This window comes from Sturnus vulgaris, chromosome 13, assembly GCF_052056855.1.
Source record: "Sturnus vulgaris isolate bStuVul1 chromosome 13, bStuVul1.hap1, whole genome shotgun sequence".
In the NCBI taxonomy this organism is placed as follows: domain Eukaryota; kingdom Metazoa; phylum Chordata; class Aves; order Passeriformes; family Sturnidae; genus Sturnus; species Sturnus vulgaris.
The window spans coordinates 8,320,927-8,337,616 of NC_142255.1; the positions used below are offsets into that span (position 1 = coordinate 8,320,927).

Here is a 16,690-nt window from a genome sequence, read left to right on the forward strand (position 1 = left end):
CAGCTGAATGCAGCAGTGGGCACTCGAACACTGTTTCTCTGGAGGAAAGCAAATTGGTGGCATTAAATAGCTTGATTCTTTCCTTTAAATCAGCTCACAATCATTATTTCATTTTAATGACTCTTAACATTGATTCAGCTAAATACAGGAACATCCATAAAGTGCATCCTTTTTGGTAAGCGAAAGATTTATCTTCATGTAGTTTCATTATCTTTCTCGTTATGGAACATCTATGAAATTTATTAAATGAATCCCAAAAGGAAACAATTAAATATAAATTGTATCGAGTCACAGCTGATTAAAAACATTCTGTGCGACTAAATACTAAGATCTTTTAAGCAAACTGTGAGCTTGACCCATATACACAATACACATAACCTGTACATAGTCTTCATTAGTGAAAGAGTTAAACATCTTTTTTCACTTGGTATTTTCCTTCCTGCTTTATCTGGTTTCTCTGTACCCTCCTGCATCTTTGTGTGCTGATCCGTGTATCATATTTTTGATTCATCGTCTCTGCGGCCTGTCAGCTTAGTTAAGAGATTTCCAAATCTTGCAGCCTGTGCTGACAGGGGGCAGCTGCCAACAGTCCCCTGATCCTTCCCCAAGGAGCACTGCTGAGATTTAATTTTCAGTCAAAGGGTGCAGTCTGAAATCCATGTCAGGTCCCCTAAGTCATCTCAGAACCCGGATAGGACCCATGTCTGGGGGATTATATTTCAGCACACTCCACTCTTCCAAGATTCCTTGGGAGTTCAACTACTGTCATATACCTGATTTGAACTACATTCCCTTTTCATCTTTTCCAGAGAAATGAACACCAGTATATGTTACAATAATTGAAACCAATGAATTGTAAATATCTATTCATTTTAAAACCACATAGACCTGGACTCGGTGTTGTCCAGCAGAAAGCAGCATGAGATTTAGAAAGAAATAGATAATCTACTCAGAAAGGAGCTGAGTTTGACAATCTGTGGTGTTTAGTATCTCCTTCAGAAACCATCTGTAGTCCCTTCAACAACAATTACGGGCCAAAATATGGATTGTCCAAGATTTGATCAGGTTTGAAGGGAGAAAGGATTTAAGCAAGGTGGCACGACAGTGTTCAGGGGAGAATTAATGCACCTTAAAGATAACACTAATTTTAACCATAAATTAATTCTCTCTGGCAAAGTGTACCTGTTTGGATGGGAACTTACATATCCAATTCTACACTCTGCATATCTATATGAAGTAATGGAAAGAATAAAAGCTTGTCAGGAGATGAATATTGACTGGCAAAAATACATGTTGATAAAGCATCCAAACTTAAAAACTGAGTTCCAGTCGGTCCATCTGACATCATTAAACTAGTAATAAACAATGAATTACTCTGGCTTTTGTTTCTGTCCATTCCTGCATTTTAAGACATCTTGTCTTATAGGTCTGAAAACCTCAGGAGATTTCACTACTGGTCTCACTGCTTTCCACTGAGAATTTGTGGCTTGGTTGTCATGGAGACATCGTATTTCTCCAAGAATTGCTCATATTGATCCGTGGACAGGCGTAAATGGCCAGGCGAATGTGAGGAGTAAAGGGGGTTGGGCAGTACTATAAAATGACCAGAGGTTATGGGTCGGAAATAAGCTCATAGCAAACACTTAGGTAAAGAGAAAGAAACAGTTTCATTTTGTTTCAGGATTTCGTTTTTGCACTTTATGCCATTGTCTTCTTTCACTATAGACTGAAAGAAACTTGTTAGTCACTTGTCATGTCAGATCTTTGGTGCTTGTCCTGACACAGCTGTCAGCCTTCCAGCTCTGTGCAGTTCAGGGACACACAACAAAGAGCTAGGAACATGAATTATTTATTGCTCCTTGTGCGGATGAAATTCTGTGATAAGAAATTAAGACACTTCTGACAGAAGTGCTTGTTTGAAAGGAAAGATTTGGTAACACAATACATTTACTTAAAGCTTACCATTTACTTTTAGTAGCAAACATTGAAACAATAATATGACATTCAGTTGGCTGTGATTTTCTCAGGTGCTTTAACTTCGAATCATGGATCCTGAGAATGCTTGGGAGGTCAGCATTTGGTTCGGTGAAACCTGTGACTTAAGAATCTCTCTCACACATATTCAAAGTCTGGGCAAACTTACACACTTAATGTATAAGATTTTATTAATAAATCCACAAAGAGTCTCTTGCGCTTCACTTACAAGGTGTTGTCATAGGTGCAAAAGTGATGTTAAGAAATATATTTATTTTATTCTCTCTTCTGATGAGGAAAAGGTGAAAATAATGACAATATACCTGGAAGGAATTCCAACTATTCTTAGAACAGGTTCTCTATTACAATTTCTGCCAGATTAAGGAAGGCTGTAGAGCAGCCATTAACACATTTATCTGTACATTGTGGTTTTTGGTGGTGAAAGGCACATTCTCTTTCCTTGACATTAGAATGAGCTTGATTTTCAAAGTGATCTTTGTTTTCAAAAATCACATGAAACTTACTCTGTTTTACTTGCACATTTTCTGTGTCTGCACATGTTCTCACTACTCTGCACATGGGCCTCCAGCAAGTGTTGGAGGCAGATACTCAGATGAATACCAGGAATCCATCTGACTACCCAAGACACCAATCCAAGATTTACCTGTGATTTTTTGTGTTTAATGTGTGATCTGAACTACTCTCAGATAGGTAATGAAACCCCTCAACCTGCACTTTTCTCTTGGATAATTCACAGTAAACACTTTTCACAAGTGATGGACACAGGTAAATATCAGACTGCAGTTTCTTGTCTAAGTGAAATGGATTTTAGTTTCTCCCTTCATGTGGCTACAGGCTGCCATTATCTGTGATAGTGGCTCATGTCTATTTTAGGCCCCACACAGAGGAGATGCTGGGCTTCTCTCCCAGATGCCTAATAGTAGGTTTATCACTGCCATTTTCCCCCACATGCTGAGGACTACTCCTGTTTGACATGCAAAGCCTTGGCTTTTCAAACTTGTCTCTGCTCTGGCCTTGAACATAATAATCAGATAAGATTTGCAACAGTTTTCTGTAGAACTTGACGTTTAATCATATCAATCTCCCATAAAGAGTGCACTATCACTTAAAGTGCTTCTTTCTTTAAATAAATATTCCCAGCAGTTTCCCATTTTACCAGACAAATTTTCCACATTTAAGGAAACTGAAAAAGAAGCTGAAAGTGAGTGTCCCTGGATGTGTTAGTTAGACTCCTTGGTCTGAGCTATTCACCTGAGTTTTCTTCTACAAACAGTGGTGAAAAATTTACACCCCATATGCAGATAATCTTGAAGAAATGGTTCCTAAGGGGATTGATAATGCTCTGAATTGTGTAAGTCAAAATCTAAGAGGATTGTAGTGGATCTAAACACATCTTGAAGTGTCTTAGCTTTCATATGTGGGGCAGTCCCACTAAGGAGGGTTCGGCAAGTGCAGCTCCTGTGGGAAAAAGGAATACATTTGAGCTGAAGTCACAAGAAACCATGTAGACACAGATGCCTCTTCCCTCTTATTTTCCCCAAAAGACACATTGCAGCAGAATAGGAAATAGACTATTACTTCACTTGGTAATAGAGGGGAAACTGAGCCTCACTAATGGAAGACTGAATTGGAAGCTGCAAATGGAAAGTATAGTGTTTTCCATCTTTTGGATAGAAACCACGTAAGTGGTAAAACCCTTGTTTGCTTATAGTCTTAAGTATCAGACAGTCTCTGCCTGGTCCCTTCTGCAGCTCATGGTCTCTCCCATCCCTTCATTCCAATACCATTGCACATATTAAAAATTCTTTCTTTTCAATTTTTCATTTTTCAGGACAGAAAGTAATTCTGGGTGCATAACAGATACTAGGGAAAATCTGAGCAGTTTTGGCATTCTTATTTTATTGCTTGTCCTATTTAGAGACCTTGGCACAGAGATGGGAAAGGTCTTTGGCTGTCCCTGAAATACAGTGTGTGAGAGGCAGAACTGCAGCAAATAGAAATAAAAATGTATGAAGAACAGCATTCTTATTAGCCACACTGTGCTTAAAAATACAGCACTAAAAGTGTGACTATCTTGTTATCAGGCAAGTTATATTTACTGCATCAGATATTCACTTACCTGCTCCAAGTTCCATCCACTGAAGAGTATTTTTAAAATCAGCATTGTGTCGCCTCTATGGCTGTTGATCAGAACACAGGCAGAATGTAAAAGTAAATATTCAGTCAATTCTCAGCTACAAAGCACCCTAGAAAGTAATGATTTTCTGTGTTTGCATCCTCCTGAAAGCAGGAGGCAGTAAATGAGGACTGAGCTAGGAATGGGGTGCTGGAGGCTGTTGCTGGTGAGGATGCATGAAGCAGGGAGAAGATGCAATGTAGGGGCAGCCCACTGGTCACAGGCACTGATGGGCCCGGGGACTGTAGATAAAATATCAGTGCCCAGGAATTATTCCAGAAAGAAGTTCTGGAATTTCCAGCTTAGGCATGGATGAATTCATCATAATTTCACTGCAGTAGATGTAGTGTCATATCCTATCACTGTTCTGGGTTACTAGAATTGTGACTCATATGTTTTGGTTTGATTTGTGGTTTTTTTGCTTGCTTTCAGTTTTGTTTTTTTAATAGCAAATTAAACTGTGAATTCAGAAGACTGCATAATAATCATCATCAATAAAATGCATATGTCTCTGTGTCTATGATACAGATAGGCAGAAAGATCATAGATAATATGATAAATTAACAAAATATTCATTAGACTGGAATAAAATAATGTTTGCTGCTTTTCAGTGTTCATATACTCATGAAAGATGTGGTGGTACCTGTTTGAGCAGTATTTCTAATGCAAGTAATATTTAAAATTCAGGTTGTAAATATTACTGTACCTCAAATTAAAAGAAATCTTGAAGGTTAAAATTGGTGATCGAAAGTTTTTCTGTGGAATTCTAAAATGCCTTGACAGGATTAAAACATAATACAACATTACTTCTGTTTACAGCTATTGTAGGATTATTTCTGCTAAGAGAAAATTTTTCAGAGGAAACATAAAATCCTATAAGTTTAAGATAGAAATTATCTTTCTGCTGATCCACTGGAGTGCTTTCCTTTAAAGCAAAAGAAGGGAAGAAGCAGAAGTCTGGGCAGGAGAAGAGTTTAGAGGAATGCCATACATCTCTTGAGCTGATTAGGGTTCTGTATTGCTTCCTGTGGTATATCAGTTATAATGTGAACAGTCTTCTGGAGGCAGATTTCTGGATCTTTTAATATTAATATGAGGGTGCTGAAAGTTTTTATTCCATTACAAAAATTATAGAGTTTGTTACTCTATAAAAAGACTGTAAAATAACATATATTTTAATAACAAAGTCTCAGCTATTACCTCATATTGTAAAATCATTAAGCCTCAAATTGTAAATCATTAAGAAATCGTGCATTTCTTTTCCAGATGACATGAAGCCACATCCCTGGATATCTAAGGTGTGCTCCTGTAAGGTGTGTTAGAAAAAACCCGCTGAGATGAAGGAATTAGAAGATGTAGAAGACAGCCAAGAAATAGGACATATATGGTGTGGTGGACATGAAGTGGATTTTTGTGTTTATTATGGTACCTTTAACAGTTCATTTTCAGAAGAAATACCTTCCATAAAATCGGTTTCTTTTGGCTGATTTATTGGCTTCAATTCACATTTCCATTGCTAATAGATTTACATGTATTCAACTAAATTTGAGTACTTTTGATATAGAAAATACCAATTCTTCATTTTTAGAAATCATTCACTTGGTTTTGTAGTGATCTTTCAAACTTTACCATGCAACAATTATATCAATTTTAGTATTTTTTTACATACATCAAATTTTAATTTTTCCGTCTCTTTCCTTCTGATTTCTCTTACCAATAGCATTTTAACACTGAGCAAAACCAAATGCATTTCGAATAATTAGAAAATTTGTTTTCACTGAAAAGAGTGCAATTAATTCACAATTTGAATGAAGCATGGAATATTTAGAAATAACTAAAATACAAAGAGTATTCTGTGCACAGGAGAGAATGGGGAATTGAAAACAAATCTGGTCATGTCTAGGATGCAAATTTTCCTTTTCCCAAAAAACTGCCATTACCATCATCTGTAGAAATGCAGTAGCAGTATGGAACTGGAGAAGCCTATTGGGGTCCTCTTCTGAAATGATATACTTCATTGAATATCAATTTGTGCTCGTTGGCAAAAGCAGCTATACCTTTTTTACTTTTTTTTTCCTAAAAATATTATATTGTTATATTTGTAGAATATATACAGCTGATTAGACCCATTTATCACCTGATATTCTGTGGGAGCTAAGCTTGTTTGACAAATAATGACTGCTCAGAGCAATAAGCTCACTTTCTTTGTTGCCAATAGTTGGAGTGCTACTGAAGGCAAAGGTCTTGAGGATGTGCCTTATGGATCTGTACCTTATGGAGGAAATCCTGGTCTGATTTATCCCTTCTAATTGTCACATTAGCCATAAGATCCCTTAACTAGGAGAGTGGAGATTTCTTCAGTGTGGAAAGATTCTATGGCAATGAATCTCTTTTTTTCCTTGTGTCATGGCTACAGGAGTGATAAAACCTGGTTTCTGTTGCCACAGTATGGTTTGAATGAAGAAGACATGAAAGCTTCTTCCTTCTGTTTTTTTTATATCCCATAAGTCCATGTCCCTCAGTGCAGTGTACAGTCTGCCAATACACTGGGTGGAGGAAGGGCATTGTGAGAAGTATCCCAGTTTTCATTCAACTAAAGAATATGTAATTCAAATTCGCTGCAATCCAGAGAAGATAAAGATAATTAATGCTATTTTTTCTGTGACTGTGAATACACTGCAGAAAAATGGCATCTTTGGGCAGAAAAGTCAATGGTTTTAACACATTTGGTATTTTTCAGAAACAACTTTCCTTGTCGAAGGTGTTTTCCTCTCTAAAATGTATCTTTTGTTCATATGTGGTTGTATTTGAATTATGGTGATTGAATATTGAGTGCTACAGCTTCACTCTTGCATTTCTTGTGCTGGATGTGTGGAATAACACCATTGAGGTATTTATACTTGCACAACACAGCTGAGGTCAGAACATGTCTTTAGCTGACATATTTCTTCTTAACTTTTGTGGCTGAATGGGAGTTACAAACATTAAGAAGGTAAAAATAAAATTGTAACTATATCTACAGCAACTTAGTAGCCCTACAAGGACCTTGCAGACAGTGGAAAAAAATTGCAAACAAAGGATGGACCTGTCTTCTCCTTTGCTCCTCTTCCATATAAACCACCATATCCAGTTGTTGCAGGAGTCTCTTCCACGGACATTAAAAAGTCCATTCACAGCAAGCATCACTGCTTTGATTCAGCATCTGCTCACTTGGGCCAGGATAGCAAATCTTTTGAAAATTCTTTCATCTAGATATGTCAAAAATTGATGTGTTCCTCTCAGCTCGAGGAATTGGCATTGTCCATAACACCCAGCACTGCTATAATAGCAATTACATTTGTGCAACATGATATTTGATTGCTTGTCTTTAATTCTGCAAAGCAGTGCACATCAGCAGCCTGCCAATACAGGCAGCCCTCTGGAATGGTTTGTGCAGTGATGATCGGTGTTTGGCACATGCTTGTGCGTGCTTTGTGCTAATTATCATTACAGGATCAGTAAGGTAAGGCAGGAACTTTTTATTAGGTACATTTATTTCCCAGTAAAGCAAATATATTCCCCTTGTCTTCTGGATGTCTTTCAAACAACCAACTTTATAATATGTGCTCACAATGAACTCACTCAGAAAAATCTTTTTGCAACAAAGTGACAATTTCAGAGCTGAATATACGAATACAGATGAACTTCCTGCAATAGTTTCTTGTATGCCAAACTGAAGAAGCATTTTATGAATGTGATTTGATGTACACTGCATTCATGCTTAGAGAGATGGAGTTTTTAACAAAGTCCCAAGGCAATTAAGAATATATTTTTCTATCTTGTTACTCTGAAGGAATCCTGTCAAAAGGAATGCTAATATTTTTGAATAGTTGTTTAAAATTTTAAATATGGGGAAAAAATTCATGAATACCTAAACTACTTAAGGAATGTGGTGTTTTGGTTTGGCTTATATTTTTTTTCCATACAGAAGTCAAGAGGTCCAATGACCTGTACAGCTCAAGGTGTGGTTTCACCTTGAGTGGGGATTTCTCCCCACTCCAGCCTCAGGCTTCTGTGTCTCCTCACTTATGTTTGCACTACTGTTTGTGTACCGAGGCAAGCACTGGCCTCAGTGCAAAGACCAAAGGAGGAACAAGCAAACCAGAGTGGAAATGTGGGACAGTTCACACAGAAATGAGCATGAAATTGAAGTTTAGGGTACTATGTGCAGGGATCGTATTTAAACATAGACTTTAGGCTTTCAAATCCTAAAAACATTTTTTACATTACATGCATAATTCATTATATTATTAAAAAAAAATTAAAAAGCACTTACTGCTTTAGTATAAGACAAAATCAAAATTCTTCAGCATCTCTTTTATTTGAGGGATTCTGAGTTTTTATACTGTGTCTGACTGGTCATACTGAATGTTCACTGACTTATATTCCTGTCTGGAATCCTCCCTAAAGTTTGAACTGTTCATTTATGTCTCCAAATCCAAACATTATATTTTGAAATCTCTTGTAGCATTTATATATTTTAAATTTTAAATTGCAATAAACTGCTTCCATTTTGGGGTTGTATTTTGTGAAGTAATGGCCTTCCCTCATCCAGTGAAAGATGTTCTCAAAGCACATTAGCATGGGACTTGACGAGATTCTGTGAGTTTAGCAAGGGAAAAGGTTTTGCAAGTCTGACTGAGCTGAAGTGTTGAAAATTCAGAAAAGAAGGGGACAGTTCAGTAAGCAGCATTACCTCTGCCCAGGATTTTATTCCTTTTGAAAGAACAAGTTCTCTGAAGGCAGACAGGACAGTGAGCTCCAGCACAAATCCCAGAGTTGTTGTGCCAGTGCTGAATAGCACTGCACCCACATCTGTGATGGGGAACCTGTGAAGACAAAATCCTGCTTCTTGTAGTGGATATTTCTGCTGGATTTTGCAGGCCATACTTCTTGGATGAGAAAAGGATGCAGAGGAATTTCAAGGACTGGTCTTTCCTTTCTCATTGAATATGTAGTCTGAACTGCTAGACCTTAGCATTACTGTTAACATTTGAGTTGAGGTATCATTTGAATTCATAGAACCCCAAACTGAAAATTCAATTTTACTTTTGGAGAAGTAGTTTTGAACTCGGATGCAACATAAAATTCACACAATAACCTGAGATTGTCTTATTGGGCCCCATGGGAAGTTTGTTTCTTGAATGACACCTGCTGGAAAGTTTAAAGTGTGTCTGAGAGCTGTGCTGTGGGACAGAGGCACGTCTCAGCAAGAACACCTGATGGTTGTGCCTGTGATGGGTGAGTACAAACAGAGCTGCCAAGGTGAAGCAGTGTGAGTTGCTAAACAACGTGGAAAATTATGAAACTTAGCAAACATCTGCAAATTTTTTTTAGAGAAGACTGTGCACTTGACAAAATTTCTTAGCAGTGCAAATTTAATTACATTTATCTTTTTTGTCTGTTTCAAGGTTTAATTTCAGAATACAGAGTTTTGCTGCCTGAATTTACATTGTGCCATGCAAATATAGCAATAAAAACTGGTTTTCTTCCTCTGCAATACTCACAATAAGACAGTTGTGAAAAATAGCCTCACTGGAGTAAGTAGTGTATGCAAGTAATAGATGTCGTTTCATTAAGCACATTAGTCCCTCTGGTTTTGCATCAACTGGCAGATTTTCTTTTTTTTTTTTTTTTTTTTGCATTTGAAACATAATACTCACCAGAAAAATATTAACAATATCCAAAACTAGTAAAATAGTGATATTTTCCTTATTTATTCTTAAATTTTATCTAAATAATGTGTTATCTTTTTGATAATAAGGATATGGGGAATTTATACTCTAAATCGTCATAAATCTTCCACACAGAAACTCAGGGTATAAAAGATTCTGTTTCAGAACTGTATTTTCTATGATCACACTGATCTGCAGACTTACAGCTCTGACCAGTAAATGTAACATACAGATTTTTGTTGTTTGTTTTGGTTTATAGTCTTCCTGCCATGTAGATGGCAGCAGCACTCAAGCCTTGAAATTCACTCCAGCTTTTTCTTGTGTTTGTTCGAAAAAAACATGTTTAAGAATATTATTGCTGAGACTGAACTGAAAGCCTGATTACTTTAAAGATGGATATCAGTTTAGTAACATGTGCCTCTAAAGAAGCTTTTAACTTTGTAGTATCAGTATTTAAAAAACAGTAAGTCATATCTGTCTGAATTAATATAGTTGCCATTATTAATTTTTTCTACATTTTGACTTTTTTTCCCTGTATATTAAATTTCTAGAATTCTTCCTACTGTACTAGTTTGCAAGACACACGGGATGTTTTTGAAAGTATTTCCTTGCAGAATAAGCAGCAGCCTGGGCAGGAAAGGCGTTGACTGTGGACATCCTTGTCAAAGATACAAAGAGGAAGGACAGATAAAGGTAGTGGGATACACAGTGTAAGATTTTGTGGTATAGGTTCTAGTAATTTCAATGCTTTATAGAAAGTATCATGAATTATCTGGAAAAAAAGCATTTTGAAGGTTGAAATATCTTTATCTTTGAAAAGTGTAGAGATTTTGAAGGAGAAGCAGCAAAACTGAGACCCAGAATCAAAGCTATCTAGCAGTCTTAGTCTCTGCAGCATCAGCTGAAACCTCAGGGACACTTTGTGAGATCATCTCCAGGCCCTCGGAGATAAAAGCAGGTGTTACATGTGTAACTGTACACAGAGGGAAAACTAGCACAAGCATAATGATGGTAGTGACTTGAACTAGAAAATATTGTTTAAATGCTGGGGGCAAACAGTAGTGTTATGGTGAGCTGTCATACAAAGTAGATCAGTGTTTCTAAACCAGTAGCAGCTGAAGAAGGAGATGAAATATCCAATGGACAGCATATGTCATTCCATAGCATCCTGTCTGAGGATGCATTGGGTGGAGGTTTAGTCCACACTGACTATGGGATCAGCTGAAGTAACTGGGACAGTGGGCAGACTGTGGCACTGAGCCACCCCCAGCCAGCTGGCACAGCTGCAGATTTGGGCAGGTCTGTTCTAACCCTCTGCAGAAGCTGGGAGAGAACCGGGAGCTGATATCCCTCAGATGCCCTTGCTGTGTGGTGTGAAATAGAAACCCTTGGCACAGGGGATCACCCAGCTGTTTGTCAGGCACTCTGCAGAGGCCAGGATTCCACGTGGGAGGGTCTGGCTCAGCTTCACTCCACAATCAGTGCATGGGCTCTGACCTAACAATCCTCTAATGCCTAATGGGGCTGTGACCAGAAACGTGGTACAGATGTCGTGATACATGTCCTGGAGTGACAGCACTCCTCAGCTGCTGCTTCAGACAAAGGATTTACAAAGGGAAAGCAGAAATTCTTGGCTGATAAAATGTGTGACAACAGTAAAAGTAGATGAGTGATGAGAAAAGAGCAGCAACTGGACACGTGTTGCATCAAAGCACTGAAGCAGCCAGCTTTTGTCTCTCCTACACTTGTTGAGTACAATGCCTTGGACACTGGAAATGGGAAAAGCACTTCTCTTCTTAAATGTCTTCCAGACTAATGCATGCTGAGAGCAAGTATATTTTTGCTGCTTTTTAGGATATATTTTGAAGATTTGATGGGTTTTACTTCTCACTTCATAGCATCCATTAAATCAATGTTAGATTTCATTCTATTGAGCAGATATTGGTCAAAAAGCTGCTTCAAGGTCTCCCAAATATAATTTTTTCCTATATTTTCAAAATTACGCCACTGCTTAAATAATAAAAAATATCTTTTCACCTTCCCTCTACCTCACTGGTAATATACTCAGTGTAGTTATGGGAGAGTTCTATGCATTGCAACCAAGCATACATTTAGAATTTATATTTATATAGTGCTGATTATTCATGACCTATAATGAAAATATATTTTAAAAGCTCCTAGAAATTTAAAATAACTGTCACCATGTTAGTGTTATCTCTGTGTAGTACATTGGAGCAGTTTTGTAAGGGTATATAAAAGGATGGTCATGGCACTTTGTAAGTTAATACAAAAGCAAAATTCCATAATAAATTGTTGGTAGATTTTCGTTATCCCTGCCCAAACTGACTGGGCTTAAGCAGCAGAATCACCTGAGTAGTACAATATAGAAACTCTTAGAACTACCAAACTGGCTTTTCTTAGAGATATTTTTGCAGAATCACTTTGGACTATAACTGCTCCTTAGGAACTTGAGATTTGCAGCAATAACATTTCAAGCTTTTTAAAGAAGGTGATAAACAATTTTAACGGATTGGATACTGAGAAAATATCAGAGAAGACATCACAAGCAAAGACTCATTTCAGGCACTCTTTCTTATATTTGTTGCTTTGGTTATATGAAGTGACAGCCCAATGAATCACTGGGTGGTCTTTTGGTCTGACAATTTGGGTATTGTCCAAGCAATTAACAGGCAGGCAGCCAGTTGCAGCAGCCAGTGATTAAATTACAGAGGTTCTTTGGTGGTTTCCATAAAGAAATCTCTAGGAAGAGTTAGATGGATGTACCACCTATCCTATGATGGGCATGTGTCCTACTCTGTGTACATGTTCATTTGACTAAATACCCAAGAATATTACTTCACTTGCAAAGAGTCCATATTTGAAAGACACTCCATGATTTTGGTTTCTCCTGTACTAACACTGTGTGTGAGAAGAATTTATGATACTGTTGGAGTAAAACTTAAGTTTTGTGGGGTTTTTTTGTATGAGATTTTAGAAATGTCTTTCCTCATATCTTAAGTCACATGTCTGACTAACTGCATAAGTACTTCTCAGGTTTCATTCTAGATTTTTCATTTAAAAATGCCTTCTCTTATGCAAGTCCTTTAAGCACATATAACTGTTATTAAATTTTTGCTTAGCCCATGGAACATGTAGCCTCATGTGTTACCCCTCTTAATCTATATAGTCTAATCTCTGTTCCTACTATTTGACTGGTTTTCTTTCATGTGTGGGAAAAATCTATCACACTTTTTCCAGGATTTTGAGTTTTTTCTTCCTCCCATGATAGTCAGTAGTTAAACTTCCACAGGGAGAGACCAAGGTAAAAGCAGCAAAAAGGAAAAATAAGAAGAAATAAACTCTATTATCTAGAGTAAATATACCAGCATGGTCAAATTATGATTACACTGGCCTCCAGGCTGCACTCTGATCTTTTATGATAATTCTGAACAGTGCTCTGAATGTGGGTGTAAATGTCAATGTTCTAGGAAGACTGGGAATTTCTGGGAATTTGCATAGGATACATAGAACCATAACTACAATTCTGCAGGTATTGGGTACAGTACCCATGCTGCTTTGGGCACTGGGCTCTCTTGTGGCATTTTTGATAGGGATATGGGACTGTAAAAGGAATCTCAGCAACATCAAGTTTTCTTTAGCATTTAGTCTTTCTCTGAGGGGTAATTTTTCTGGATTAGCTGGGAAAGTGCCCTTGCTGGCTAGCAGGAAGGAGAGAAGGTAGTTCTGTACATTTTAATGCTTTTACAGCTTCTTTACTAAAAAACATTGGGAATAGCAGGGGAGCTTGCACGCTTTCCTCAGAGATAGACTCAGCTCCGTTCCACACAAAGGTTTCGCCAGGGTTTTAATAAAAGGAATCCCCACTGTAGATTACTCCTGTACTTATCCAGTAGTCGGTTCTGGACCACATCTTCCAGCAGCTTTCATTCAGCCAAAGCTGCTTCCAAAAGGGCTCAGGGGCATCACTCAGTCAGCAGCAATTAGTGGGTTAATACAGCCTCACTTCAGCCTCCCTCAGATGTTCAGGAGAGGATAATGAGGCAGGAATAGAGCCTGCAGGTTAATGAGATACCCCAACTGGAAGACAGAAATCGGAGAGGAGAGACTGGGAAGCAGAAGAGGAAGGGGAAATGTGAGTTTCTTTATATTCAGGTGTTACTCAGTTGAGAGAATTGCTGGGGCAGGATTGTTTTCCAGTACTATAAAGACCATTTGATCTGTTGGTGCACTGCTGAAATTACTCATCTACCTGGCAAAAGCCATCTGCCTTTTACACTCTTGTTAAAATCAATACTGAACTACATTTGGAACTCTGCTATGCTAAAAAGAAGTGCTCCCCCAAACCTAAACAAAACCAAAATCCGAAGATGCTCATATTAGGATAAACACTGAAATCCCTCTAACAAATTCTAATCAGTGCTTGGGTAAGCATTGTTAGAAACATTCGGCATGCATTTAAATAAAACCTATTAATAAAATGAATGAGTAGAACTTAGACAAGTATAGAGAGGCAATACAGTAAAACAAATGGCCCTACTACAGGAAGCTGTTGTACTATGCTGTTTTGAATATCGTCATGAAAGCAGCTTACCTTTCAGCTGAGTCTTTTCAATAATCCTGGGCTGTAAATGATGCAGCCATGTAAATAACTCTGACAGTGGCACTTTGACCATATAATATGAAAAATAGCTTGTTCTATATAATCACATTGTCAAAACATTCCTCCTTCTTATCAGTATGCGACCTCCAGCTACAGACAAGGAGAATACAGAACAATCTGCACAGTCTGCAGCGTTCAAGATGCGATTCTTACTGTTATTATCAGCAATGACGATTATCTCTAAATGCTGAACAGTAAATCCAGAGGAATAAATGGGAACGTTTTTCCTAAGTGGTGTATAACAACACCTGACATTTATATAGCACCTTTCATCTGTAAGAATCCCAAAGTGCTTTACAAAGTCTGCTGGGATCTCTTCAGCCACCACTGAAATGTAGCTATCTCTACAGTGAAATTCAACTTCTATTCCACACCACTGCCATTGCACAACGGTGTTTTTGAAAAAAGTGACAACCAAGTGAGATGCATTGAACTGTTCTTGTGAAAACTATCCTAAGGTCCTCTGTGTCAGTTCTTGGCTAAAACTTTGCAGTGGCATCCAGAAAAAAAATAACAGATACTCATCCTCCTCTGCCCTCAGACACTTCCCAGCAAGAGCACTTCTATTCTCTTTCTGCTCCCAGAGCTATCAGTTGAAATGTTACCAGTGAATGAAAGTCTATTAATGAAATCACACTAATATGCCTGGGTGTCTGGAGCTATCCTTAGAAAGTAAGTAATAATGAAAATAAAATGCTTAAAATTTTATAGGACAAAAATGGGCGTAACTAATCTATAACTGTGTTTCTCTGGCAACCTTGGTCTATTGAGCCCAACACTGTGAAATTAAGTACTAATCTATTTTTTCCTTATGAGGTATTTCTATCTTTTTCATGGTTTTAGTACTATAGTTGTGTATTTATATGAGAGGTATGGCTCACTGTAAGTTGACTGTAGAAACAGATGCTGTGTCTGTACTGGCAAATTAGAGTGAGGTAACATTCTCAGGTATGGAAAATTACATAAATTGATAAAATGATGGAACAATCTCCATGCTCTTGGCCTACAACAACTAATACACTCCTGATGACCATGCCTGATAGGATGTGTTTGAACATGCCCTTGCTTTTCTGGAGGGTAAAATAATTTTTCAGTCAAACTAACTTTCAGTTCTACTGGTATTTGGCTTTATTGCCAGGAAAATGTCTGAGGGACATGGCTATTACGGATGTATATACAAAGGGTATGCACAGGATAATGGGATGTAAGTAAAGCATAGTATTTGTGCATTCCTGAATGTGATAAAAGTCAGTATAAAAGTGAATTGAATCCTCTTCAAGAGAAATGCATACTATGCAATATGAGTAATCTTGAAAGTGCTCTACCAATATTAATCAAATCATGGAGCTGAAAATACATGTTCTTGCTAGAGTTTCCTATTACGTTTTCATCTCACAGAAGGATGAGAACAAGCCTAGCCAGGCGATCTGAGCCCTGCTAAATTTTGAAGAGCTTAGCTTTTGCTGCTGATATAGATTTGATCTCTCCAACTCGGGTTTATGTCTGTAATACGTCACTTTAAAAAAATCAAGGTCCCATTTGGGTTCACTCCACTGCAGTGTTACTACTTTATCTTATATTTCATCTCTGTGGTCTTGGCTCTTCTTTGGCAAAATGTGAGTTCCTTTTCTTTTAAACCTGGGGAAGCATTGGACATATGTCACCAGTGAGCTACAGAGTGTGTGGGGGACTTAGCTAAGTAGACAGAAGCACTTTACTGCTGAGAATAGAGTGGTCTCTGCTCTTTCTCAGCTACAGACAAAAAAGAGAATCAAGAGTGTTTCAGAAGTTACTGACCTTTTGAAACTAAGCTGTTATATTTCTTTCATGGCAAAAATGCAGGTAAACTGATTAATATATTAAGAGATTAAACATAATTTTCCTTCTCCTAAGAAGTTTCATTGTACTTTTGATTTGTACTGTAGAGTGAAACCTAAAGAAACAGCAATAACTGTGAATCCACTATGAGATATTCTGAGTGGCATCTTAAGAATTTAGGGTGTGAATAGACTGTCAGAGTTTATCCTGCATATAAATCCAGAAAATCCTGTGGCCAGAGAGACAAAATTACACATGCTTATGATGAATGTCTCGTTTATGAAACTTTTTTGTGAAGGTGGAAAA

At 37.6% G+C, this 16,690-nt stretch overlaps 1 protein-coding gene and 1 long non-coding RNA gene across 2 annotated transcripts in view; one reads left to right on the top strand and one right to left on the bottom strand.

Annotated features, from left to right (window-relative positions):
* Nucleotides 1–5,734, top strand: part of WDR72 (WD repeat domain 72) — a 92,415-nt gene extending 86,681 nt beyond the window's left edge. Inside the window, exon 19 of the mRNA XM_014873965.2 lies at nucleotides 5,438–5,734. Coding sequence (XP_014729451.2) covers nucleotides 5,438–5,493 — 56 coding nt within the window. The 3' untranslated portion in view covers nucleotides 5,494–5,734. The remainder of the gene's footprint in view (nucleotides 1–5,437) is intronic.
* On the bottom strand, nucleotides 1,917–14,711 carry LOC106851779 (uncharacterized). Its single transcript, XR_015806627.1, has 3 exons — nucleotides 14,498–14,711; nucleotides 4,115–4,175; nucleotides 1,917–3,453 (listed from the first exon to the last, which is right to left on the bottom strand). It is a non-coding gene; the product is annotated as an uncharacterized LOC106851779 (long non-coding RNA).
* Nucleotides 14,712–16,690: the final 1,979 nt, after the last annotated feature.